This window comes from Pelodiscus sinensis, chromosome 1, assembly GCF_049634645.1.
Source record: "Pelodiscus sinensis isolate JC-2024 chromosome 1, ASM4963464v1, whole genome shotgun sequence".
In the NCBI taxonomy this organism is placed as follows: Eukaryota; Metazoa; Chordata; order Testudines; family Trionychidae; genus Pelodiscus; species Pelodiscus sinensis.
In genome coordinates, this window is record NC_134711.1 from 136,710,553 (window position 1) to 136,738,197 (window position 27,645).

The 27,645-nt window shown below is 45.6% G+C and overlaps 1 protein-coding gene across 7 annotated transcripts in view; it reads left to right on the forward strand.

Annotated features, from left to right (window-relative positions):
- Positions 1-27,645, forward strand: part of EPHB6 (EPH receptor B6) — a 146,804-nt gene that overhangs the window by 103,650 nt on the left and 15,509 nt on the right. For all 7 annotated transcript variants that reach the window (XM_006111844.4, XM_075903058.1, XM_014575691.3 and 4 more), the window contains 2 exons: positions 12,374-12,529; positions 14,695-15,033. In XM_006111844.4, coding sequence (XP_006111906.2) covers positions 12,374-12,529; positions 14,695-15,033 — 495 coding nt within the window. The remainder of the gene's footprint in view (positions 1-12,373; positions 12,530-14,694; positions 15,034-27,645) is intronic.

Sequence of the window (27,645 nt, forward strand, 5' to 3'; positions counted from 1 at the left end):
TCTTGTGTAGACTGGTCCAGGCTGAAGTTGATGGTGGGGTGGAAATGGTTGAAATTGTGGTGAAATTCTTCCTGGGTCTTCTTCCCATGAGTCCAGATGATGAAGATGTCATCAATGTAGCATAAGTAGAGAAGGGGCACTAGTGGGTGAGAGCTGAGGAAGCGTTTTTCCAGGTCAGCCATAAAACTGTTGACATATTGTGGGGCCATGTGGGTGCCCATAGCGGTGCCAGATATTGTCACCAAATCTGAAATAGTTGTGTGTTAGGATAAAGTCACTGAGCTCAGCCACCAGTTGTGCTTGTGGTGTAGATTTGTTCCTTTGCTTGTGTAGGGAGTGTCTTGAGCAGATGGTGCAGTTTCTTAGTGTATTCCTCAGTGGGATCTGAGGAAAGTGGCCTGTACAATGTAGTATCGGAGAGTTGTCTTGCAGCCTTCTTTTGGTAGTCAGACCTGTTCATGATGACAACAGCACCTCCTTTATCAGCCTCTTTGATTATATTGTCAGAGTTGTTTCTGAGGCTGTGGATGGCATTGCGTTCCACACAGCTGAGGTTATGGGGCAAGTGATGCTGTTTTTCCACAATTTCTGCCTGTGCACGTCGGCGGAAGCATTCTATGTATAGGTGCAGACTGTCATTTCGACCCTCAGGAGGAGTCCATGTAGAGTTCTTCTTGTGCTGTTCGTGGGAGGGAATCTGTGTGTCAGTGCGCTGTTCAGTGTTGTGTTTTATGGTAAGCAAGGCAATGCAAAAGAAGGATGTAACAAATCTTTTTCATGTGAAAATGTTCCCTTTTCTCTAGGATTGGTTTAATGGCAAAGGGCACAAGTAATCAATGTTGTCAGGATCTCTCAGTAGTATAACCTTGACTTTATTATCTACAAAGTAGGTACGACATCTTCATCAAATTACACACAAGCACTGCACTCTCTCCAGAGTCTGTGCGTACAAGGCAAGAACCTGTATTGGGTGTTTATGGCAGTGATTCCCAACCCATTCACAAACTTCTCCTACTGAGAAGGCCTGGTAACATTTATTGGCAAATTTGCATATTCATTATGCAAATGATGAATATGCAAATGTGCAAATAAAACATTACCAATCCACCAAAAGCCCAGCTCTCAGAGCCCCCAGTGCCAGCCCTAACCCCTAGAATCTCCAACCACTACCCCCCAGAGCCAGCCACTGACCCCAGAGTTCCCAGCACCCAACCTCCCCAGTGCCTACCTCCCACCCTCAGAACCTCCCCCTGTGTCTGTCCCCATGTCCCCCACCCCCACTACTAGCTCAAGCCTCCGGAGCCCCCCAGCACCTAGCCATGCCCTGGAGCCCCCAGTTCCTGCCCTATCCCTTTCGCCTAGCCCTGTGCTGCTGCCCATGTGGCAGTGGCTCTGGGGGCTGGGACACACCCGCCAGGGCTGTTGGGAGAGGCGTGTCCTGCCCCACCTCTTAGCTAACCAGCACTAGGCAGGGGAGGGGTTTCCTCCCAGCCACGAAAGAGCACTTCCTGGTGAGGCGGGACGGTGGTGTACCCAGCCCGGGCCCCCACAGAGGCCACAGTCCAGCTGCAGCCCGGAGGTTGGGAACCACTATTTCATGGGACACAGCTTAGTTCAGCTGATAGAGCACCAGCTTGGGAGTCAGGAGGCTCAGACATTAATCTGCTGGGTTAATTAATTACCTAGGGTTGCCTGGGGCAGTGGTTCCCAACCTCTGCGGATCAGTGCCAGGCCATAAACTGCTGGCTGCTGGGCTGTGACACACTGCCAGGCCATTCCCATGCCTTGGTGATTGGCTCAGTGGGAATCTAAATTCCCTGTAATCTGCGCGGCAGTGAGACTGTGCAGCTGCTAATTGAGTCCTGCCTAGAGGTTTAGGGCTGCCCTGCAGAGAGCTTCCTGGCTGGGGAGGGGCATGCCCTCAGCTGCAGCTCCCTGCTGCAGACAAAGAGTGTGCGGTAGGGAAGGGGATATAAGGAGGGAGGGAGTACGTAGGTGGCTTGGACGGGAGGGGGCGGGAGAGGAGGGGAGTTTGGATCATGCAGTAAGTACAGGAGAGGAGACATTTGATTATGGTGAACTGATTACAGCAGCTGGATTTGCCTGAGGTTTCCTGAGGAAACCCAGCACGCTCCTCTAGCTTCCTGGTCTGGGAGAGAGGCAGCAGACTGCATGGGATAGGTGGGGAAAATTGCAGGGCGGGTCAGTGCTGGCATCTCTGCAGTGAGGTGGGGACAGAGGGGACTTTGAGGTGACTTAACTTGTTTCTCTCTGGGCTGTAGGCAGCAAGAGTCAAACCCTGTCTGTCTCAGCACAGCAGCCTAGCTGGGCTGCAGACAAGGGACTCTCTCCTGGGCTGGGCTGTGGGGAGCAGATTGCATGGGGATAATTTAAGTAAAGAGGGGGTGGGAGGGTGCTGACATCTATGCAGTGAGGTGGAGACAGAGGGGCATTTGTCTGGGGTGTCTGAGCTTGCTCCCATCTGGGCTGCAGGCAGCAAGAACCAGACTGTCTGTCTCAGCACAGCAGCCCTAGCTGAGCTGCAGACAAGGGACTCTCTCTCTCTCAGCTGTATGGGGTGGTGCCAAAATTTCAGGTGGGTTAAAAGCTTTTAGGCTGCTTTTGAATACTGGAACAAAAGGCTTAGCTCATGACATTTGCATGATTACATTTCAAACAAAGTTTACATCAGTGTTAGTGGCTTAAGATAAGAAAGGAACAGAATATTTTTAGAGTTCTTGATATCTTAAACTCTGATCTGTTGCAAGGACCTGTATTGTGTGTGTACAGATGCAATGTAAAATCACACTTGGCCTCTTAAAATTCATTACCATAATGAATATGAAAATAAAATGTTACCAGTCCGCCAAAAGTTTGTGAATGGGTTTGCTGGTCCGTGATATAAAAAGGTTGGGAACCACTGGCCTAAGGAGTTGGGAGAAGCTGGGGTTACCATATGTCCGGTTTTTCCCAGACATGTCCGCCTTTTCACTTATTACATCTCCATCCGGCTGGCATTTTTAAATGACTAAAAATGTCTGGGATTTTGCCTTGCACAGGAGATCGGGGTGAGGGCGGGGCATGTGCCTTTCACTCAAATTGAACATTCAGAGTTGTGTGCCCGGACGTTAACAACCACTCTGCGAATGCGCCCCAGCTCCTGGAGGGAAAAGCACATGGTGGCAGTGGTGGCAACTCCAGTGAGACCCAGGCCAGGTGTGTGTGGGGAGGAGAGGGTAGCTCCTGCCACAGAGTCACTGCATTACCCTCACCCCGCTAAGTTATGTTCCCAGCTCTGTGGGAGGGGAAGGTCATTGGGTTAGACCAGGAGGGCTGGGGGGGAGGGGTGGCTGGTTCTGGGGGCAGGGTGGATTAGAGCAGGGGGGACTAGGGGTGCCTGGCTCTGCAGGAGGGGAAGGGCATTGGGTTAGAGCAGGAGGGCTGGGGTGTGGCTGGTTCTGGGGGAGGGCAGGGGCACTGGATTAGAGCAGGGAACTGGGGCCCCAGCCTCATCCTTGGCCCCGGCCCTGCCCAGCCCGGCAGCACTGCACGGTGCCCCTTCTGTACCTGGGGCCTCGTCCTCGGCCCTGCCTGGCCTGGTAGCACTGCGCGGCATCCCTTAAAGTGAGGCGCCCTGGGTTAGGGCCCGGCCGGCCTGTAGCTTGGGCCAGCTCTGACTCCAGCCCTGCAAACTGGAAGGCAGAAGCGGGCTTAGCTGAAGGTAAGGTAAAGTAAGGGAGGAGAGGGGAAGGGGAAAAATAGCGGGCAGAGGTAGGAGAGGGAGGGGCTTGTGCTGAGGGGAGGAGGGTAGGTCAAGAGAAAAAAAGGGAAGGTACCAAGGGACAGGGTAGAGGAGAGACAAATGCCAGGGGGCCAAGTGGAGACAATGAGGAAAAGGGCAGGAGGGGATGTGATGCTGGGAGAGGAGAGGGTAAGGGCATTGGGGACTAGAGGGGAGAGGGGGAGCTGCTTGGAGAAGGCTTGAAAGAAGAGGTGGGCATGAGGAAGGCAGGGATGGAGCAAGACATGTGTGAGGGCACAGGGGCATGAAGGGAATGGGCATCAGGGGAAAAGAGGACAAAGGGGGCAGGGGCAGTGAGGGAAGGGGGAGGCACCAGGAGGGTGCAGGGCTAAGGGAAGGTGCAGGTGTCAGGGGACTCTGGGTGTGAAGCAGAAGGGCAGACACCTGCAGGGGAGGAACCAGCACCAGAGGAGAGAGGCAGGGCAGGTGTGTAGACGGAGGTCTTAGGAGAGGGGATGAGGAGGGGTAGCTCACATGATCAGTGGAGCTACTGGAGGAGTGGGCACAGGGGAGAGAGAAAGGCTGGTGGAGGGGGCAGGTCTCAGGAGGGCTGAGGGCAGTGAGAAGGGCAGAAGTCCAAGTCAGGACAGCAGAAGAGGGTGAGGAGTTGGGGGGCAGCAGGCACCAGGGGAGCTGATGGAGCAAAGGGAGACAGGGCAGCAGAGGGAAAAGGTAGAGATTTATAAGATATTTATTAATAACTTGGGTGCCACAATGGCACATCCAAACAAGCCACATGAACTCATTACCGGTGCACAACTCAAAATTCATTCTGCTCATGGGAAGAAACTCTTAGAGGGATCACTCCCCCAGCCTCTCTGCCTCCAAGTTAATGTCACACACATTGGGTTAGTGCAATTGCAGGATAGTTGCATGAGGGGGATTTGGTGGCGGCCAAACTAATCCCTGTTGGTAGGAGGATGGTGGGAAAAGTCCTTAGCGGGGAGTCACGTGACACCTTTTACTTCTGGTCATGTGTCTATCTTGCCTCGAGAGTGTTACCTCCAGAGGTGTTGCCAATGGGAGTCGGGGTGTGGCCAATGGGCGTGGTTAACAGGGGTCAGGAGTGTGGCTAATGGGGGTCAAAGTACATTTTAAAAACATTCTTTGGGTGCACATCCTAATGAAACGTGCTGTGCACACCTATGGGCTCTTAGTATTTCACTTCAACTACTGCTCCTCCCACTGCATTCCCTCAGCCCCCACTTTAAACTCTGTTTGTTGCTTTCTCTGTGATGTCTGGAGAAAGAATTGCTGTTCATTCTGGATTTTCTCTGGCCCCTTCCAAACACACATGAGAGCACAAAAAGTTGTTACTGATTGCATACAAATCAGGGGCCTGATGTCCAGAAGTCAAATTAGGATGATTTTCCCTTGAGTGCCAGAATCTGTAAGCTTTCATTTAAAAAAAAAGTTAGCCTTTATGGGTGTCAACATAACCTTGCAATTGTACCCACTTTACAATTGTTACACATGTAACCAACACAGTTATGTCGGAGGCTACTGACAGTGTGAAGAAATGGTTCTGAGAGCAATGGATTGTGCTTTTTAATTTTGTTTTAATCTCTGCAAACACATTGAAATGCAGCCTTGTAAACAAGTGGGCTGCTGCTCAAAGTGCATGCCAAGAAGAGCAATAATCATAGCCTGAAGAGCTGCAAAATGTGCTCTGAGTGGCCTCTGATTTTGTATGATGAATAAGTGGAGCTTTGTGAGTATCAAAACGTACTATTCTCCCAAGCTGCCACTGGCCTATCTCTTATGCTCATCCCTGCCCCTGTCTCTAAGGGTACGTTGTCTACACAGTGGTGCTGTTTCTTAACAGCACGCCCATTATTTCGAAATACACTTGAAATAATGGGCTTGTTATTCTGGCTTCCTGTAAATCTCATTGCATGAGGATTAAGGAAGATACCGGAATAGTGATTTATTTTGAATTTAGCACTGTATAAACAGTGCCAAATTTCAAGTAAGCTATTTCGAAATAAGCTACACAATTTGCCTAGCTCAAACTATGTAACTTTTTTCAATGTACGTGCTACTGTGTAGACATACCCTTACTGTGGCTGCCAATGCAGCTGCTGAACCAACAGTCTGAACCAATTCGGTGAAAAGAAACAAATTGGCCATCCAGTGCTTCCAGACAGCAGGCCTGCAATGCCAATATCACTGCCCTAATATCTGTGGAGTTACACTGGTGGAAAAGTGGTGTAACTAAATAGAGATTAAGGGGCCATTGTTAACATCTCTCTGTCTTCTGTTTCTTCAAGCTGCTGAATAGCCCCAAGGAACTCTAACCAGGGCAAAAAGTCAGTCCTCAGAGAAGAATCACCAGGAACAGAGAAACACTGAAGATCTATGATCTTCATTGCTGGTTACAGGATTGTAGTGGAATCCCGTTTTTCCAGTCTGAGCAGCTGAAATGGCTACTCAGATCTTTGTGGCTCATTCTGACACTGCTGATCCATGTCTGCTTAAAGGTGGAGGCAATTTCTGCATTGTATGAAATACATTACTGTTAGGGTACGTCTAAACTACATGGCTTCGTTCATGGAGCCATGTAGATGTATTTGTTTGGCAAAGGGAAATGAAGCCGCGATTTAAATAATCGCGGCTTCATTTAAATTTAAATGGCTGCCCCGCTCTGCCGATCAGCTGTTTGTCAGCAGATCAGGGCAGTCTGGACTCTCCCCTGCCAACATGAAAGCCCTTTATTGACTTCCCCAGTAAACCTCATCCTACGAGGCATAATGGGGAGGTCGATAAAGGGCTTTCAGGTCGGTGCGGGAGCGTCCAGACTAGCACGCTGAGCTGATAAACAGCCGATCAACTGTTTGTCGGCTCAGCGCGGCAGCCATTTACATTTAAATGAGGCCGCGATTATTTAAATCGCAGCTTCATTTCCCTTTGCCGATCAGCCTAATCTACATGGCTCCATCGATGGAGTCATGTAGTTTAGCCACACCCTTAGATTGAGGTCTTGCAAGGGCATAGTGTCACCCATTACAGTAGGGTTTTTTTTGACCAATGTTCAACAAATACTGATGGTTGTTGGCAACACATCAAGTACTAAAATGTAAATTTGTCACTTCCATAAATACTGTAACAAGTCCATGGCCATCTAGGATGCCCAGGTTGTCATTATTCCACACAGTGGACTACTCAGATTTTCAGAGATTTAACTCAGATCCTCCTGCTCCAAAGCCCCAATTCTTCATTACTTGAACTAACTAGCTAACTCATTAACTAGCTAACTAACTAGTTAGCTAACTAACTAACTAACTAACTAACTAACTAACTAACTAACTAACTCTATTTGACAAAGTGTTGATGGCATGCAGTCGAACAGTTCTTATTCCATCCAGCCATGGTCCTCGTGCTCCTAGCTAATCTTGACAAGTTTGTTATACAAACATGTGTTTTTATTTTGGGTATATCCTGGAAGTTTCTCAAATAATATAGGGTACGTCTACACTAGCCCCCTAGTTCGAACTAGGGAGGCTAACGAGGGCAACCAAAATTGCTAATGAAGTGCGGGATTTAAATATCCCGTGCTTGATTAGCATAATCCCGTCCAGTCGCCATTTTGGAAACTGACTAGCCCGAAGTAACTGTCCGTGTCTACACGCAGCAGAGAAGCGGGATTCCAAGATAAACCCCTTAGTTCGAATTAACTGTTAAACCTCATTCCACGAGGCATAATAGTTAATTCAAACTAAGGGGTTTATCTCGGAATCCCACTTCTCTGCCTTGTGTAGACATGGGCAGTTACTTCGGGCTAGTCAGTTTCCAAAATGGCGACCAGCCGGGAATATGCTAATCAAGCGCGGGATATTTAAATCCCGCGCTTCATTAGCAATTTCGGTCGCCCTCATTTGCCTCTGTACTTTGAACTAGGGGGCTAGTGTAGACGTACCCATACAGAGTTAAATATCACAGAGGACAATATATTGTATAGGTAACAAGAAATAGCAGTGCAAAGATACTGTCTAGGGAATGAATTTAAAGCATTCAGTCCTAAGATCAAAGTCAGATGTTTTCAGATGATATTTGAAATGATATGGTGAGGTAATTAAGTGGAGAACTATGGGGATACTGTTCCAGACATTAAGAACTGCAAAAAAGAAGGCTTTCACACCACCAAGTATTGAGATTATATAGGATTATTCAGGGAACAAAGAAGGTGATAAAATCTGAGATGTCAGCAAGTTCTGGTGTCAGAAAATGTGGAAAAACAGATCTTCTTAAACAGAAAGTGAATATTAAATAATATGGCTGCAACTTCAGAACAAACAAAGTCGCTCTCCACAAAATTTGAGTTCCAATATTGTCTCCCTTACTTTCCAGGAACCACACTCCGCTTCGAACTTTGTGTAGCACATAGAAACATCTCGTGGCTGAGTAAGATGCTAGAAGTCAACATAGCATTTCATCTACTGTATTGTATTCTATGTGACTTTATTCCTCTTCTCTTTTTGAAGATACACCTGCCATCAACCCTGGCTAGTCTTTCATAAAAACAAGTGAAACAAGGAAGGCATTATTTGTAAGGAAAGATGGAGACATAAAATTTGCCACTAGCAATCCACTAAGCTTTATTTACACTCTTTGAATTCCACACATCCAACTTCCTGTTCAGAATTCCGGGTAGTTGTGTTGCAAATGGCACTTCCTGAATTAAGTTTTCTACAATTAGAATGAGAAGGCATCTAAAACTGATCTAAAATGTACTCCTTCATTACTTTCTTCCTATATATAAGACCTACCTAATATTATCATAAGACAGTTGGATGCTGTGATCTTGAACTTACAAACTCATTCAGGTGTTTATTTTCCCCAGTGGCAGGAAATGTAATTTTACTAGGCTGTTCTGTGGAGACATTTATGAGTTCATGTTAGGTATGTTACCTATTTCAGTTTTTGGTGGATTCTGAGCAATAGGCAAATTGCTTTGTTTTACGTCAAGTTTATACAGAGATGCCAGCAATACTTCCTTGGATGGTATGATAAGACAATGATTAGTCATTAGTGATTTTTCTTGCAATTTCCCTTGTGTTGGTGCCATCTAGTTCTGGAATTTCTTTAGTTTCAGGGCATGAAACCAATTCATTATCATTTTCCACAACTGGGACTAGCCCAGTGACAATCTGATTTTCTCCTGAAATGTTCAATAAGTTACTCACATGTACTTTGCAAAGTGCATATTTGATCTGAACTACACAGAGGCCTTGGCTACCCTGTAACATTTAAGTGAATTTCCAAGCAAAGTGTGACATAGAAAGCTCTTAGTTTGTGCATACATGTGGCATGTCAGCCTTGCCTACCTACCACCTGTCTCTTCCTGAATAAGAATGAAGCACTGGTTGTTGTTTTTTCTGTGTACATGGCGCCCACACTGTGTATCTGCAGGAGAATGTTGAGTTCTATAAGCAGGGGAACATTTAGTAAGAGCTAGGAGATGGTATTACCTCTGTATACAACATTGAGGTCCAGGATTCAAAAGATATTTGAACAATAGGAAGGAGTTCAGAAAAGAGTTAACACAATGGTTTAGGGTTTGGGAAACTTTCAGTGAGACACTTAAAGCTGCTTAATTTATCAAAGAAAGTTAAGAGGCTACTTTGTCATGATCTATAAAGCTATGTCTAAACTACACCCCTCTGTCGGCAGAGGGATGTAAATTAGACGTATTGAAAGTGCAAATGAAGCCAGGATTTAAATATCCTGCGCTTCATTTGCATAATGATGGCCATCACTTTTTTCAAAATGGGGCTTTTCGAAAAAAACCAGCAGTTTAGACGGGGCATTTTTCAACAGAAATGCCCCGTTTCGAAAGATCCTGTTCTCCTCGGATCTGTCAAAAATGCCTCGTCTAACTGCCGGGGTTTTTTCAAAAAGCCCCATTTCGGAAAAAAGTGGCATCCACCATTATGCAAATGAAGCATGGGGTATTTAAATCTCGGCTTTATTTGCACTTTCAAAATGTCTAATTTACATCCCGATGCTGACAGAGGGGTGTAGTTTAGACGTAGCCCAAGAGCCTATGTGGGAAGAAGAGTTCTGCTATTTAAAGGGTTTTTTTACAGTCAGGGTACGTCTACAGGTCAACACTATTTTAGGGTACCACAGTATCTCAAAATAGCTATCCTGTGTCTTCACAGCAAGCCTGTTATTTCGGGCTTGCTATTCTGACATCCCTGTAAACCTCATTCTACAAGGAGTAAGGAATGTTTCGGAATAGCACTTTATTTCGAGCTATGGTACAGTGTAGATGCACACTCAAAGTCAGAACAAAATGTAATGGCTGGAGGAAAAAAGCTAGACAAACAGTCTTGGGAATGAGGAAGAAATTTTCAGTGAGCATAATTAACCTTTGGAACAGTTTACCATGGGATGTGATGGATTCTGTAGCACTTGAAACTTCTAAGTGAAAATCCAGTATTTTTGTAAAAGATACGCTCTAGTGCAACAAAAAATGATGGGCTCAATGCAGAAATCACTGCTATTGTTTAAGTTGTACAGGAGGTCAGACTAGGTGATCAAAGTGGTTCCTTCTGGCCTTAAAATCTATGAAAGTGAACTGCATTCTCTTCTGTCTTAAACGTCAACTAGGCTGCTGATTACATTCCAGTATGGGAATCAAAGTGGAGAATGACATATGAGGCAAAAAAGAATCACCTGAATCTCAAAGACCAGGCAGAGTTTAGGGGGGGAAATCTTGTAAACTAAAGCACATTCAGTCATGTCACAATGTCATTTTCACAGTGTCATGTCTTTGCAAATAGCTTCAGTAGTCCCTACTTACACAGCTCAGTGACTATATGGGTTTTAAATAACTCCAAGCAATAATTTTCAGTAGATATGGAAGGTGGGGTTCCCTCAATACACCATACCATTCCTAAGGTTATCTATTATTGCTACTCCATGAATTATTTCCACTTCCAGAACATGTGTTACACTTTTCTCTTTGATACATACATCCTGCCAATACCTCCTACTCCAGCTATAACATTTTACTTCTCCTGGTCCTACTTTCTTCCCTCCTTGAGTTGTTTTGCTCATGGAACCCATTGGGGAGATTTTTCATTAGAGTGGAATAAGACAACATTCTCACCCAGCTCCTAACATAAGGCACACACATTATATATATCCGGTCCAAGCTTTCTTCTTTCTTGGGAATTTACTTGATTGTGAACTGAAATAAAAACAACCAAACAGAAACCTCAGACTAAGCTTTCTGCTGAGCTGAGCTGTTCATTGGATTTTTCTTTGCCTCAGAGGGAAACTCAAACACTTTGTATTCTGAACTGGACCTAGAAAGACCTTCCTGCTTGTGGGAGCCATCAGAAATAACTCTGTGCTGGGCTCTGGCCGCACTGAATATGAGGATAACTCAGCGCATGAGCCCTGCACTGCCAGGTGGCATCCTAGAACCTGCTGTTATATTATAAATAGAGAGCTGGTTTTGCTAAACTTTACTCTTTACTCAGCTTGTGTTCCTATCTGGTAGATTTCCTCGCTAGTTCCACTGTTATTCTCTTAGCCATCGCCATTGCTAATGCTACTTGGTCAGTAATAGAAGTCAAATCTATTTCTGATAATAAAATCCTTTGTCTGAACTGATTCTGTTTGCCATCCATAGATGAAACCATCTTGAAGTGCCTAGTGTTTTCCAGATTGGGGGTGGGGAGGCAGCTCCATGCTCCTGGAAGAGGCAATGCCTTGAGCGGCAGGGTGGGCAATAATTTTTGCAGGGAGTCACTTCACGAATTGTGAGTAGTGGTCGCGGGTTGGCTCCACACCAGAAAGGGCGGGGCCTTAGGCAGAAGGGGTGAGGCCTTGGGAAAAAGGAATGGATCCCTCAAAGCACACATGCCCCTGGTGGGGGAAGGAGACTTCACATGCTCCCTCTGCCCCCAGGACAATTGAGACCCAGGGGTGGGGGAGTGTGCAAAGTCCCTCACTGTTCAAAACAGCTGATGGCTCCTCTAGGTACCATGGGAGGGGGAGGGTGCTTCCAGTTGCTTTGAATAGCGAATGACTTTGCGCACTTCCCTGCCCCCAGGTCTCGACTGACCCAGGGGGCAGTAGGGCGGCTGTGGGATGGTTCAAATGGCTTGGTGGGCTGGATCCGACCCGCGGGCAGTATCTTGTCCTCCCCTGGTTAGGGGTAACCAGCCCTCCATTCCACCCTGAGTACAATGCACCCTCCTCTCCGCCAGCCCTTTGGTGGTGCCCAGAGCACACCTTGCCAGGCTCCGGTGGCAATTTAAAAGGCCCAAGACTGACTGCTGCCAGTGCTGTAGTAGCAGTGGGGGCGGCTGAGAGCCCTGGACACTTTGAATTTGCCAGGCCCCAGGCCAATTGCCACCTTTGTCTCCTTCCCAGCCCCAGTCAGCTCAAAGGATGCAATTCCTATCCTGCCATGAGGTGACTGACACTGCACAGCCAGTCAGTTTGAGGTTTTCCCAGCAGCAGTTTGGCCTCACCCTGAAGGACAATGTGTCCCTTGTGGGATCTGAATGAATGAGTTCCACTTTCTCATCTGTCTCTGGTTTTTTTTCCCCCTAGCCTGTCCCATTGGTTCTTTTAAAGCATATGCGGGAGATGCCCCCTGCAAGACCTGCCCTGCCCACAGCCACGCTTCAGTGCCAGGCTCCAGCGAATGTGCCTGCCAAAGCCGATACTACCGCTCTGCTTCGGACACATCTGACTCCCCCTGCACTGGTAAGTGTCCGGGTAGAGTGTGTGTGGGGAGCGAGAGGGATGGCCAATGATTATGGGGTGTGTCTGAGTCATTTCCTCTAACAGACCCTGAGAAAGAAAATAATTCTCTTCATTCTTTCTCTCCCCGCCCACCACTTCTAATCCACTAGAGGATACATTTGCCCACCAAATGTATTTGAAAACATTTCATTAATCCCATAGATTATATACAGTTATCAATATGGTAAATACAAAGAAAACTCTATGTTGAAAGAACATTCATATTGCAAACTCAGGCTCTTGGAAATGACACATCCTTCTTTGAGTGCTTCATTAGGTGTATGTGCTCACCACATGCACAGGTGCCAGACTTTTTTCCCCTAGTAGTATTCATAGGGGAGTGCCTCTGGTGACCACTGGAGTGGTGTTTCCATGGTGAGGTATAAGGGATGCCATGCACTCCTCTCACTCTCAGTTCCTTCTTGCCACCTCTGGTGGTGATGGAATTTTCTGCCTAATGTTTTTTTTTCTCATGTGAAAAGTTCTAGTTTGCTGTTACCCCTTAGCAGTTATTTAGTGTAGCTAGACTTAAAGATTGTTGATCCAGATGGGGACATTTCACCCACGACAACTGGAAGTGTCTCGTGCCCATTAGTGCATGTGGTGTCTGGGAGGACACATTATGAACAAGTATTCCATTTGTAAATCTTTCCAGCCCTGGACCAAATGGGAGAGAGACATTCACCTCTGGACACTTCTCATGGAGTCCACTTTGACTCTGGCATTGGAGCAGCGGTAGGGCTCAGCTGCTCTCGGCGCTACTGGACCAACCCTGCAGCACCCCAGCTGCTCTGCCCCAGGTGTCCCCAAGTCAGCCGCTGCTGATACTGATCAGCGGCTGACTCCAGGAAGCCCGAGGCAGAGCTGCTCTTCCCCGGGCTTCCTGGAGTCAGTCGCTGATCAATTTCAACAGCAGCTGAATCGGGACGCCTGGGACAGAGCAGCTGGGGCGCTGCCGGGTTGGTCCAGTAGCGCTGCACCTCGGCGGTACAGGGACCAACCCGGCAGCACCCCAGCTGCTCTGTCCCAGGTGTACCCAAGTCAGCTGCTGCTGAAACTGATCAGGGGCTGATTCCAGGAAGCCGAGGCAGAGCAGCTCTGCCTCGGGCTTCCTGGAGTCAGCCGCTGATCAGTAGCAGCAGCAGCTGAATCGGGGACAGCTGGGGTGCTGCCAGGTTGGTCCCGCAGCCCCGAGGGGCAGCGCTACGGGACCTACCCGGCAGCACTCCAGCTGCTCTGCCCCCGGCTTACCCGATTCAGCCGCTGGTCAGTTTTAGCAGCAGCTGAATCAGGGAAGCTGGGGGCAGAGCAGCTCCAATGGTCCGACTGGCTGGAGCACTTCTGGGTTCCTGATGGTGCCGGACCATCAGGAGTGCCGGACCATCGGAGTTTTACTGTATTTCTAAGGGACAGTGCCACCCGGAGCCCGGGGTCAGCTCCATGCAGCACTGCCGCTTCAAAGTACCCCCTCTTCCCGCCCCCATTGCTACCTCTATCTGATAGAGGCAGCAAGGCGGGGAAGCAAGTGGTTGACTTGACTAGCTGATAATCATTTGCTTATCGGGTAGTCGACTAGTCCTTAACATCCTTAGTCCCTACAGCACAGGCTGGCATTGATCTACTGATAGTCCAGGACCACCTTATTGATTTTAGGGGAAAACAGAAAAATAAAAAGGGAAAACTAGGGAATACATGGACCTCTGAGCCCTTCACTACAGCATGCTTCATTCAGACTGAATGTTCAGAGAATTTAGTTAGCAGACTATAACAAATCTCTATTGAACATGTGCATTCTGAAATTTTTGAAAGGCTCATGAATTGGATGGCTTTTCATGAAAACAACACAAGGCTCATCCCTGTCAAAAAATCCACCCTCTTGCCAAATTTCAAGTCCCTGCTCCAAAGCATAAGGGTGCTAAAGAACTTGAAAGTAAGTACATTTTTAATAGGGTCAAAACAATGTATTTGTCCCTAGTCTCATTCTAGGAAATAGCTGAAACATTTTCTGCAGAGGATTGAGAGCATACGTGAAATAAGGAACCTGCACTCTTACTCTCCTTACTCTTCTTTCTTTCCCTCTGTCAGTCTTTTATAGGTTTTTAATTTCTCGTTTTGCTCTCTTGTAGGCACGCCCTCCGCTCCCCGTGATGTTAGCTATGAGATCATTGGCTCCAATGTGCTCTTGACCTGGCGCTTACCCAAGGACCTGGGTGGTCGCAAGGATGTCTTCTTCAATATCATCTGTAAGGTGTGCCCAACGGGATCTCCAGGGCCCTGTGTGCGCTGTGGGGACAGCGTCCAGTTTGACCCACGCCAGGTGGGGCTAACAGAGAGTCGTGTGCAGGTCTCCAACTTGCTGGCCCGTGTGCAGTACACGTTTGAAATCCAGGCCGTCAACCTGGTTACCGAGCTGAGCCCAGAGGCACCTCAGTACGCAGCCATCAATGTCAGCACAAGCCAGTCGGGTGAGGAGTTCTGTTCATCTGATCCCCATCCCTCCTATTGCTTTCTCTCATGCCTTCCTTCATATTCCGAGCCCTGTAGCAGGCACGGGTCTGACTTGTTTAGCAATGTGTTGTGCTCCATCTCAGCCTGCCGCGTCTGAGTGGTTTCTGTGTGCCCCTCTCTGCTGTTCCCTTTTCTCCCTTTCCCTCTTGGCAGAGAAGCTGAGTTTAGCTGCCAGTGTGAATGGGCATGGAGGAGCGAAGAAGTGTCAGAAGCAGGAGCCAGTCTAGAGGGAAAAGCAGTGAGCAAAGTAGTTCCACTGGTCAGAGAAGCAGCTGCTTCATTGTGTGACACAGGAGCCACTGTCACTGTTTGGCAGGAGCCTTGCGAGTTTCAAGCTGCTGATGAAGCACTTCACAATACCTTGGCTTTTTATCATCCATCTCCCTCTTCTCTGTTCTCCCTTTGCCCCCCTTCCTTTCTCTAATTCATTTTTCTTCCCTTAAATCACTCTTCAGCGTCTTTCTCCACCTTTGTCCTCTTTCAAAAAAGGGTACATCTCCTATTTTTCTTGTATTTCTCCTCCTATATTTCTTCAAGGCTCTCGTATCCTCTTCCCTCTCTCTGGCCTACATTTTCAGTTTATATTGTGTGACTCATAAGAAACATCAATCGAGTAATTCACAAACTGTGTTTGTCTGTGTCTTTGGCCTTGTCTTTACTAACCCCCACTTTGATCTAATCTATGTGACTTCACATATGCAAATAGCGTAACTGAAGTCAACATATTTTCCTTGGTTTCTTGTGTGCAGTAAGGTCGGTGGGGCTATCCCATTGATTCTGGCTACTTTTTGGCCTGGTGGAGTACCAGCATTGACAGACGAGCACTCAGAGATTGATTTATCTTGTCTAAGCAGGCATGATAAATTGACAGCCAGTGAGTGGATCGATGGTTGCAGCATTGATCACTGGTGTAGTGGAGACAAACTCTTAGGCTGTGTCTACACTGGCAAGTTTTTCCAGAAAATCATCTGATTTTCCGGAAAAACTTGCCAGCTGTCTACATTGGCTGCTCGAATTTCCGGAAAAGCACTGACGATCTAATGTAAAATCATCAGTGCTTTTCCGGAAAAACTATGCTGCTCCCATTTGGGCAAAAGTCTTTTTCCGAAAGACTTTTGCCCGAAAGGGCCAGTGTAGACAGCATAGTTCTGTTTTCCGCAAAAAAAGCCCCGATCGCGAAAATGGCGATTGGGGCTTTTTTGCGGAAAAGCACATCTAGATTGGCCACGGACGTTTTTCCACAAAAAGTGCTTTTCCACAAAAAGTGCTTTTCCGGAAAAGCGTCCTGCCAATCTAGACGCGCTTTTCCGAAAATGCTTTTAACGGAAAACTTTTCCGTTAAAAGCATTTCCGGAAAATCATGCAAGTGTAGACATAGCCTTAATGTCTGTCTCAAAAGAGAAAGAAATGACAGTTAGGCACAGCATGGTAAAAGACAGTATATATGAATGGCTTTATCCAGGACTGAAGTGCACCCACCTCTGGGATGCAAAACTGTTCAGGTCAGTAAGCAAAAAAGGAAACCACATCAAGGCCAACTGCTGTGGAAATACCAGGGTGAAAGAAAGCAATGACACAAGCTGAAATTTGGTCAAGACTCAGGGAGAGGAGTTAATACCCCTATTTAAAAAAAATGTCATGGATTCTTCTATTCACCAAAGTTTCCTTGTTTCCAGCCTTCAGTGCCATGGTGCTAAAGAATGATCCTGGGTTGCTATTTCCCTGTGCATGGGAAATGGTATTTGCCTTTTACAGGGTGCCCAGATGTTACACTGATGGCTGTCATCTAAATATCTATTATAACAATGATGAGAGGGGTACGATCCTGGAAGCAACATGGCTAGAAACTAAGCATATGTCTACGCTGCACAGTAAGCTTGTTCTGACTCAGATTTAAGCCCAAACACCACTTTCCTCCACACACAGATCAGCCTGACTTAGGTTAGCAAGCACTCAGGACCCAGGTCCCGAGGGAAGGGAGGAGGGCCAGAGCCCAAGTCCTACTGAGACTTGGAGCCAAAGCATGTCATATTGCAATGTGGATTAAGTCAAGCCATAGATAGGAGTGAGAAGGTCTGTATAGTGTAGTATAGATGCATTAGCATGACTGTGTGAAACAGGACTAGCAATTGTAAACCCAGATTCACGATGAAATGTGGACTCTCAAGCATGGGCTTGGGAAATACCAAGTTCATGAGCCTGGGTTCCACAGTCCCAGGGTGACAATGCAGTGTAGAAGTACCCTGAGAGACCAGGTGGGTGTGTGGGCAGCTCTGGAGATGGAGAGTGAAGGCTTGCAAAGCCTCTTAGTGTGATGGGCAGAAGAGAGCAGGCTAGTGTATTGAGGGGAGATGGCAATAACATCAGGAGAATGCTGGATTGCTGCAGGCGGGCTGTACCTGGTTGAGGGTTAAGGGACTGTTTACAAAGGAGCCTAAGAGAACTGAATGCATGTATCTGGCTCAGCTAATTGAGCGCTAGAATTGGGTGGGAACATGGCAACACTCTACAAGGGCAAGTGCTAGAGGGAGAGAAACTGTTCAGGGTTGGGGTTTGTGGGGATAATAAAAAATAATGGGATGAAATGGAGCAAAAGGAGGAACAATTTAAATTGAATATTAGGAGCTGTTCCCTACCATTGAGCTCTATTAAACTCCTAATTAGACTCTAATTAGATTCCCCAGAGAAGTGGTGGAAGCTCGATTGTCTAAATCTTGTAAAATTAGGCCTGGACAAAGCCCAAGAGAACATACTATAGGGAACTACTCTGCCCTGGCTAGGGACCAGACATGAGCTGTGCTAATAGGTCTATTCCTGCTGTAATGTCTGTGGAGTGGCTTGCTGTGAGTATAGGAACAGGTAGACAATGCTCTGCGCAAGCAGGGAGGAGGCTGCCTGTGAGCCAGGGCTGTATCGTGAACATGTGACAGGTCACCTGTGTGGCTTGGGGGGCTTCCAGGTTTTTGAAAGGAAGGGGGAGGGGAAACTTGGATGTAAATTTCTTCCTTGTCCCTCTGGTGCTGAAGGGTTTAAGGGATCTAGTGGGGGACTTTCTGCCCTTAACTCCCATCACCAGGGAAGCAGTTATCAGCAGAGATTATGTCGGATACCTAGGCCTCCAACAGTGGTGCCACAGTGGCTGCATGGGTATCTTATGCCCCTAGGCACAGACACAGGGGCTGTGTCTAGACTGGCAAGTTTTTCCGGAAAATCATCTGCTTTTCTGGAAAAACTTGCCAGCTGTCTACACTGGCCGCTTGAATTTCCGGAAAAGCACTGACGATCTCATGTAAGATTGTCAGTGCTTTTCCGGAAATACTATGCTGCTCCCGTTCGGGCAAAAGTCTTTTTCCGAAAGACTTTTGCGCAAAAGGGCCAGTGTAGACAGCACAGTACTGTTTTCTGCAAAAAAGCCCCGATGGCGAAAATGGCGATCGGGGCTTTTTTGCGGAAAAGCACATCTAGATTGGCCCTGGACGCTTTTCCGCAAAAAGTGCTTTTGTGGAAAAGCATCCTGCCAATCTAGACGCGCTTTTCCGAAAATGCTTTTAACGGAAAAGTTTTCCGTTAAAAGCATTTTCGGAAAATCATGCCAGTGTAGACGTAGCCAGGGAGAGATGAGGTCCATGGAAAGGAGAATTCCAGGTAATATATCTGAGTTCAGTTGGGGGAGGGCAAACAATTTCTCCATTGCTCTCCCTCCCTCCTTCTTGGGAGTCAGCGGTGGTGGGATCTAGTGTAACTCTTCCTTCAGGCTCTGCCTTTGAATCACCAAGATTCTGCTCTTCCTTTGCTTACGCCTGACCTGTCTGCTCTGTTCTGCAGCCGCCTTTTCTGCTCGGCTTCATGGGGCTGGTCTCTTAGGCTCCAGAAGGGTCTCAGAGGAGCAGCTGTGCTGACAGGCTTTTCTCAAGAGCTGCTGTATGTACTGGATTGTTACTGTGGTTGGGTCCTTTTTTCCCTTACTCTTCCCCAAGATCATTAGCAACGAGCTTGAAATGAGCCACTCTTGATTCATAGTGACAGCTCACGCTAACGAGGCCTCTGTTCCTCTGTCACGTGGCCTGTCTCATTCCTGCCCCCTCCCTTCAGCCCCCTTGGCAGCTTTTCACTTTAGCTTAGCTTTTCTTTTTTATTGTTCTCCACGCAGATGGACTCTCCACTCTTCCATTCCAAGGGAGACGGGGAAGCAGGCTGGGTGGAGTAAGTGGGAGGATAAAGAAGTTGGGAGACAAAGAATTTTTGAATGGAAGGATGTAACACTTCTCTCCTCTCTGCTGAATTACGGGTGGCCAGCAAAAATCCCCAGCCCTGGCAGCCTTTGTAATTCCATTCTGGCCCTGCACTAAACAGAGGTTCTCTCATTCCCCTTTATGGCTGGTGCACGTGTTTCTCACATCCACTCTTCCCTCTTCCACTTGCCCAAGGAGAACTGAGGACAGTATTCTCTCCTGCTCTCTGCTCCATTTAGCTGTATTTCCCTTGTTCTCTGTTTCTAAGACACCGGCCCTTTAAGAGCTTGCCTACACCTGGTGGCTCACTATTCTCTGCTCCACTGTTAGAGATGGGATCCCATAATTGTTACATCAGTCATGTCCATGGTAGGGATGTAAGGGACTAGTTGACTCTCCAATAAGCATATGCTTATCAGATAATCGACTTGACTAGTTGCTTCCCCCCTTGCTGCCTCTATCAGAGAGAGACAGAGGAAAGGGGCGGGCTCTTGCTACATTTCAAAAGCAGAAGTGCCACAGGAGCAGAGGGCGAGTGTGGGACTCAAGCAATCACCTGCTGGCCCCGCGCTCCCTGGTTTTGAAATGTACAAAGGGGCCTCTTATACATTTCAAAAGCAGGGCGCGCGGGGCCAGTGAGGGACTGCTTGAGTCCCCTGCTGGCCCTGTACTCACCCCAGCACTTCCACCTTTGAAATGTAGCAGGAGCAGGCAGGGGGAGGTGCCCCTATTGACTAATCAAATAGTTGATGAAAATTGCATTGACGATTTGATTAGTTGATTAATCTAAATTTAACATCCTTAGTCCATGGTAACCAATGATTATGTTCCACCTCTGGATAGGGATTCATTTAAAGTAGAGGCACAAGGGAATGACACAGGAAAGCTCTTCACACTTACATCCGTGAAGTATAATTTGACTTGATTTTTTTCTACCAAGCGATGATTCCCAAACAGTTTGGAGAGTAAAATGGCATGCTTAGTGGAATAACTAGGAGAGGGAGGAAAATATTTAGAGATAAGGCAAGGTAGAAAAGTCATGTTCAGTCAAGCTACGTCTACACTGGCCCCTTTTCCGGAAGGGGCATGTAAATTTCATGAGTCGTAGTAGGGAAATGCGCGGGGGATTTAAATATCCCCCGCGGCATTTAAATAAAAATGTCCGCCGCTTTTTTCCGGCTTTTAAAAAAGCCGGAAAAGAGCGTCTACACTGGCCCCGATCCTCCGGAAAAAGCGCCCTTTTCCGGAGGCTCTTATTCCTACTTCAAAGTAGGAATAAGAGCCTCCGGAAAAGGGCGCTTTTTCCGGAGGATCGGGGCCAGTGTAGACGCTCTTTTCCGGCTTTTTTAAAAGCCGGAAAAAAGCGGCGGACATTTTTATTTAAATGCCGCGGGGGATATTTAAATCCCCCGCGCATTTCCCTACTACGACTCATGAAATTTACATGCCCCTTCCGGAAAAGGGGCCAGTGTAGACGAGCCCTCAAGGTTTGAGATGTTAAGATGGCTATAAAGAGGTGGAAGCAGAAGCGGGACAGAAGGCTTTTCTATGACTAGTGGTGAGGTTGTGAGGAGGGAAAGATGAGAGGCTGATGCATGGCAAGCAAAAAACCTGTGGAGCCTCTATATATCAGAGACCAATCACTTGAAAGAATTTTTAAATTTGTTATTTTATTTATTTATTTATTTATTTAGATAATATCATTTTCAGTTAAAGAATATCTGTCCTTATGCTTCAGGACATACAACTATGTCCATCTGAAAGGATCAGAAAGAAACTTCTGTATGGGCAGATTATTCCAAAATTGTCCATTGAGGCTAATGAACAATTAGGGGGTTTCTGCCTCTTCATCTGCTACTGGCCAGAGCTAGCCAGGCAGTTCCAAGAGAGACAGAGACAGACAGACTAGGCCTCAGTTGTCTTCAGTAGGTGTGACTGACAGGAACTTAAGAAAAGATTCTGTGGATCATGCACGAGGTGGAATATGCTCCAGTTCCCTCTCTAAGCTGTGCTGTCTCTGCAAACTCAACAGAAAAAGCATGTGCCATATTTCACATGTCCAAGTGCCTGGCATTTTGGATAAGGGCAAAGATACACTGCTCAGAAGGGTAGAAGGAGACAGAAAATAGTAGTGAATGGAACCTAGTGGTACGCCATAAAGGAGAAGTCTGCACACACACACAAATAGAATGATAGCTGGGGCCAAAAAGGGGTGCTGCTTAATAGGCCATAGAGCAGTAATAAATATTTTGTCCTTCTAAAGCACTATCTATCTGAAGAATTTAATGTGCAACATCCTGACAGGAGGGAATCTGAGACAGTTGAATAGCTAGGGAGGTGACTCAAGGAGATGGATGGAACAATGTTGAACCCTGCAGTGAAGGCCTACAGGCCAGCAGTCAGAGGAATGCCCAACGGAAAGTCATTCCTATGCTATATCCAGACTGAAATCTGTTCAGGATAAGGATGTGTGAAAGGTACTTTGAAAAAAACCAGGTTCCTCATGCTTTTTTCTGGGAGAAGGAAATGCAGTGATGAGTTTGCTGGGAGTGTAAGTCAAGAACAAAAGAGAGTTAGATATTGGTAGATTTGTGGAAAGGATCTGAGAAAAAAGAGTTGTTGACAATGGTAATAATATAAGAAATTCATTTGTTTAGATAGAATCAAAATTGTAGACTAGAGAATAGAGTCAAATGTTTTCTTAAAGCATTGGATGCTGTTAGAAGCAGCTGTGGAGAGAAGAAGGAGAGCATGAATGTAGAGGCCTGCACAGGGTGAACAGTCCCTATGGCTGAAGGAGTCAGAGATGGAGAAGGCTTCAGAGAAAAGAAGCTCAAAGGTGGCATCAACATGTATGTCAAATCTCCAGTGACATTATATCAGAGGAGGAGAAACTGCCAAGAGCAGGAAAGTCATAGATCTGGAAGAGGAGGGAGTGATCAGATATGATAAACCACAGAGAATTTGAGAGGGCTGAAAAAAGTAGTTTGAAGAAGAGAATGAATTTGAATCTGCCTTAGTTTTGGTGTGACATCAAGAGGTCTGAGTCTCACTTAAGAGGGAAGTGAGGGGAGCAGAAAGAAATCCAGGAGATTGTCCTAGTTCTCCATTTTGGTAGCCTTGTCCATTTTTTTTTCATTTTCATGAAGTTCAAAACTTAACTCAGAGGTAAACCATCAAAATTCATGCTAGATTTACTGCTTACTTCTGGAGAGTTTAACTATTTGTTTCCTTTTCAGGATATTAATGTTATTAACCAGTTAAACAGTGTCTTACTGATTTACTGATATCAGTTCATTTCATCACTTGGGGTATGTCTACACTAGCCACCCTAGTTTGAACTAGGGTGGCTAATGTAGTCATTCGAACTTGCAAATGAAGCCCGGGAATAAAATATCCCAGGCTTTATTTGCGTGTTCCTGGCCCCCCCATTTTTAAATGCCCGGTAGTTCGGACTCCTTGCCCGCAGCTACACGCAGCACGGGCTAGGTAGTTCGAACTAAAGCCCCTAATTTGGACTACTGTTACTCCTCCTGCAATGAGGAGGTGCATCCTGAAGCCAAGGCATCATTGGGGCCTCCGAGCTCCTTGGCACAGGTTGCTTGTTGCAATTCCAACTTTTGCCAACTGGCTGGGGGCAACCAGTCTCCAGTCTGGGCCTTAGGCTCTCTGGTCTCTGCAGTCAGAAGATGATGCAGCTCCCAGGATGGAGTTTCCACCAAGCATCTTTCTTTTCCAGTGGTCGGTGGGAAACGAGCTAATGCAGCATTTGGAGCATGCCCAGTCTGGTTTAATGGGCAGGACCTCCTCCTCCTCCAAGCATAGTGTGGGATTAACCCTTTCATGCTTCGTGCAGCATATGCATGCCTTGTCACATCCACAGAAACCAGAATGCCTCCGTTTTATATATGTAGCAATTAGGCTGCCTCACAGCTTCCTTTCTTGTCAGATATGGTACATGTATGAGAATTTTCTATATACCTGTCTAGACAAGTAGCAAGGCAGTCCTTTCTTACTCTTCATTAAGGGCCTGATCTCATGATATGTTAAGGGCACCCATGATTTCAGGTGGCAGCCAATTAAGCAAGTGTCATTAGGCACAGTGATAGCATGTCACCATAGATAAAACTTATGTGAAAAGTGCTAAAATTTAGAGCAGTGACAGACCATCACACTTAATTTTGGAGACCTGTGTGCAGAAATACATTATGAAACCAATGTTCTGAGGTGCTTATTTTTGATAGTTTACATATAAAGAAGGGAAGGTGGTAAATTGGCTTCCCTGTGGGCGCAGAGCTAGTATAGTGTGAAGATAGAGTAGAGTCCTTATATAAAAAGTGCATTTCCTGGTTTTTGTAAAATTGAAGGCATTATTTAACTAAAAAAATCTTGATGGAAGCTCTATATTCATTTTACTACTGATGCATACTCATGACCTTAACTTCACCTTGTGGTTTGTGTGAGACTTTTGAGAAGTGAAGAGAACAGAAAGCTCATTACTGGTCTAGTGGATAGTGGGAAGCAATACATGTAATATATCTTGATTTTATTAAGACTTTTAACATGGTCTCTCATGACATTGTCATAAACATGGTAGTGAAATGTGGCCCACCTGAAAATAGTATAAGAACAACTATTTCAAAGACCATACTCCAAGTGGAGTTATCAATTGTTCGCTCTCAAACTGGGATGGCATATCTAATGGGGTTCAGCCTGAGTACATCCTCGCTCCGGTTAGGGATATAAAATGTTGATTAATTGGCTAATCGAATGGTTGGTACAAATTGCATCAACTATTCAATTACTTGATAAGGGCACCTCCGCCTTTGAAGTGTAGCAGCAGGCCCAGAGCTTTTGCTACACTTCAAAGGCAAAAATGATACGGGGAGCACAAGGCCAGTGGGGGCCAGCTCCCCACAGCGTTTCAAAGCGGCAGTGCCGCATGGAGCCCAGAGTCAGCGCGGGAATCCCCAGCTGACCCTGGGCTCCATGCAGCACTGCTACTTTGAAATGCCATGTGCAGCCTGGGCCAGCCCTGGGCTGCACGTAGCATTTCAAAGTGGCAGCTGCTGCTTTGAAGCACTACCTCCTCTTCCCCCACCCCTTTGCTGCCTCTTTCTGCTAGAGGCAACAAGGGGAGGGAGAAGCGATTAGTTGACTAATGTGTCGGCTAGTCTTTCACATCACAAGCTCCGGTATTATTCAATGTTTCATTAATGACTCGGCTAACATAGTGGAGAATATGCTTATAGAATTTGGTTGACATCAACCTAGGAGGGGTTGCTATAATCTTAAAGGGCAGGATTAGTATTCAAAACAACCTTTACCAATTAGAGAATTAGTCTATAGCCAACAAGATGAAATTCAAGTAAGGACATGGAAAATACTATACTTTCAAGGAAAAATCAAATGCACAGCTACAAAATTGGGAATAATGAGCTAGGTACAGATAGTACTGTTGTAAAGTATCTAGAGGTAATAGTGCATAATAAATTGAATATGAGTCAACAGTTTGATGCATATGCAAAAAGGTTAATATAATTCTGGAGTGTATTAACAGAAGTGTAGTATTTGCGACATGGAATACCATATTTTAAAAGCTTCAGGGGGGTTAGCTGAGAGAATCTGTAACTGGAAAAACTTAAAAACAATGAATGGTCCTGCAGCACTTTAAAGACTAAGAAAACATGTAGATGGGATCATGGGTACGGGTTGTACCCACTAAAGTGCATGATACCATCTACATCAGGGCTACTTAACTTTGGAAGCCCTGGGGGTCACAATCCTACTCACAGCACATGGCGAGGGCTGCAAGTGTGGTTGTATAAATATGCAAATATATATGCAAATAGCTTATTTCGCACTGATGGGCATGAATACAAGGATTAAGGCAAGAGTACACAACACACAGGCCCCATTTAAGCCCGTTCTGCAATATTTACCCAATTTCCACCCATATGACAGCACTTTTAATGAGCAATGACAGTTCAGGAACTTGACTACTAAAACACATATCAACAGAAGACTATTATATTGAATTGCTGTTGTGGAGCGTGTTCCCAGGAGAGGCAATGTTCAAAGGATCTCACCCATGGGTTGCGTGTTGAGCCCCGCGTAAACCAAAGCCACTGCGGGAGGCTGCAAACAAACGGGCTTTAGGCTGCACAGGGCCTGCTGGCTGCGTGTTGATTAGCCCTGATCTACATGTCTTGTTAGTTTTTAAGGTGCTGCTAGACCATTCATTTTTTGTAAGTTTTACCATATTTTAAGAAAGATGTGCACAAATTGGCAAAGGTCCAGAGAAGAGCAGCAAAAATGATAACTGGTTTAGAAAACCTGACCCTCGGGGAATGATTAAACAAATCCTCAGCATATTGAGAAAAGACTGAGTGAGGTGGGACTTCGTAACAATCTTCATATATATTATGGGCTGTTATAAAGAGGACAGTAATTATTCTTTATCTTCACTGAAGGTAGGACAAGAAGAAATGGGCTGAATCTGCAGTAAGAGGGATTAAATATTAGGGAAAAAAATCTTTCTAACTATCCAGATAACTAAGATCTAGAAGAGTTTCCAAATGAGTTGGTGGAATCTCCATCACTGAATGTTTTTATGATCAAGTCGAACAAACACCTGTTAGGGATTGTTAGGGCTTGCCACCACCCAGAACCTTTTTGAGGTTCCTTATCTGAGGTCCCTATATTTCTGTGATTCTATGATTTTAGTTCTCTTTTTCATATCTCTTTGCCTTAAAATGTAGTAGTTCAGATTCATTATAAAACATAATAGAAATGGTGATATAAAATACACTGCTATGTAATATCAAAATGCCCAATTACAAATAGTTGAAAAAGTCTTTTGCATAAGAAGTGGGGGTGTTCTTTGTCAAATTCCAACCAAAATAATTACACTCTACTTCCCTAAAATTCTCTTTGCAGCCATATCTGGATACAGTGTTCTTCAGTTGTGTTCTAAAGTCTTGCATGATGGTGGTATATAGTTAAAACAGTTGAGAAGTTCTTTCCCAGTTACCAACATTTCACTGCAGATCAAGCAAAACTATTTAAAAGGAAAGACATAACATTTTGAGAATAAAAGGAACAGAGGAAATGTAAACTGTTTTCACTCTTGGCTCATGATCTGTTTTCACTTACATTATTTTAACTGGGTCCTACTTGCCTGAGCTGGTTAAGCTTTTTTGATTTGTTTCTTCCTCAATAATTTTATTGAGCTGCATATGTATAAACAACATAAATTGTATTTCTCTCTTGGGTGGGCAGGGAGAAGAGCGATTCTGTAGTTTTACGATTTTGCCAGATGTCCCTGGTTTTCTTTCCATCCATCTTAGGGTTCACACATATGAAGGCAAGCAAGAGTATTTATTGGGAATTATGTCAGAAAAATGTCAGAATCATTTTCTAACAGAAAATGTCATTTTTGCAAAACCAGATTTTTCCATGAAGAAATTTCAGTTTTGCCAGAAAAATGTGAATTTTCTGATAAGAAATTCAAAATAACGCTGTCTTGCCTGCCAGAGGAACTCTTGAAAATTTCACTTTCCACCACAGGGAGAAAAGCAAATAGACAGGCAACTCAACACTTTCCATTTTGATTCTCCAGAAATGGATGTTTCCTAAAAACCCATGATCATAAAACATAGCTCTTTTATTGTTGTTTTTGTTTGTTTGTTTTCAACTAATTCAGGATAAAAAGTTTCAAAATACATATTTTTGATTGGGAATAAATTTCCATTTCTAGCCCATTCGGCAGATTGGTACCTTTGGCCCCTACTCACCTCCATGCTCCTACTTCTTTGCTGGGAGAGGTAATTTCTAGAGGAGCTGTTTCTAGAGGAGGCCACAGCCTCAGTTTAGCATCACACTTAAGCATGCACCCAGTGTTTGGTATGTCATAATACTTGTTGTATTTAAACAGGATCTATATCTGAGTGATGAAGTTAAAAGTAAGGGAGTATGCTGGTCAGACAAATCAGTCTAATTTATTAATCATATTCTGTCCCAGACAGCTTCTTCTTTCTTTCTCCCTGCTTAAAAGAGTTTCAGTGTAGTAAGCAGTATTGCCATCCCCATCTGTTTCAAAATCATAGCCAGGCACAAACACCCCAATGAGAGTGACTTAATAAATCTTGAGATTTATTAAAATAATAAAAATGGAGTGGTAGGAGGCTTAACTACACTGTTTGAAACCCCCTTTGAAATCTTCAGAGGAAAGGTATTTTAGGAGTGTAAATTATTACTCTGGCATTGTGATAAAGTTCAGAGCTGTGGAGATGGTAGCACATAAAAGTTGGGGTCTTAACACGAGTGTCCTAGCCA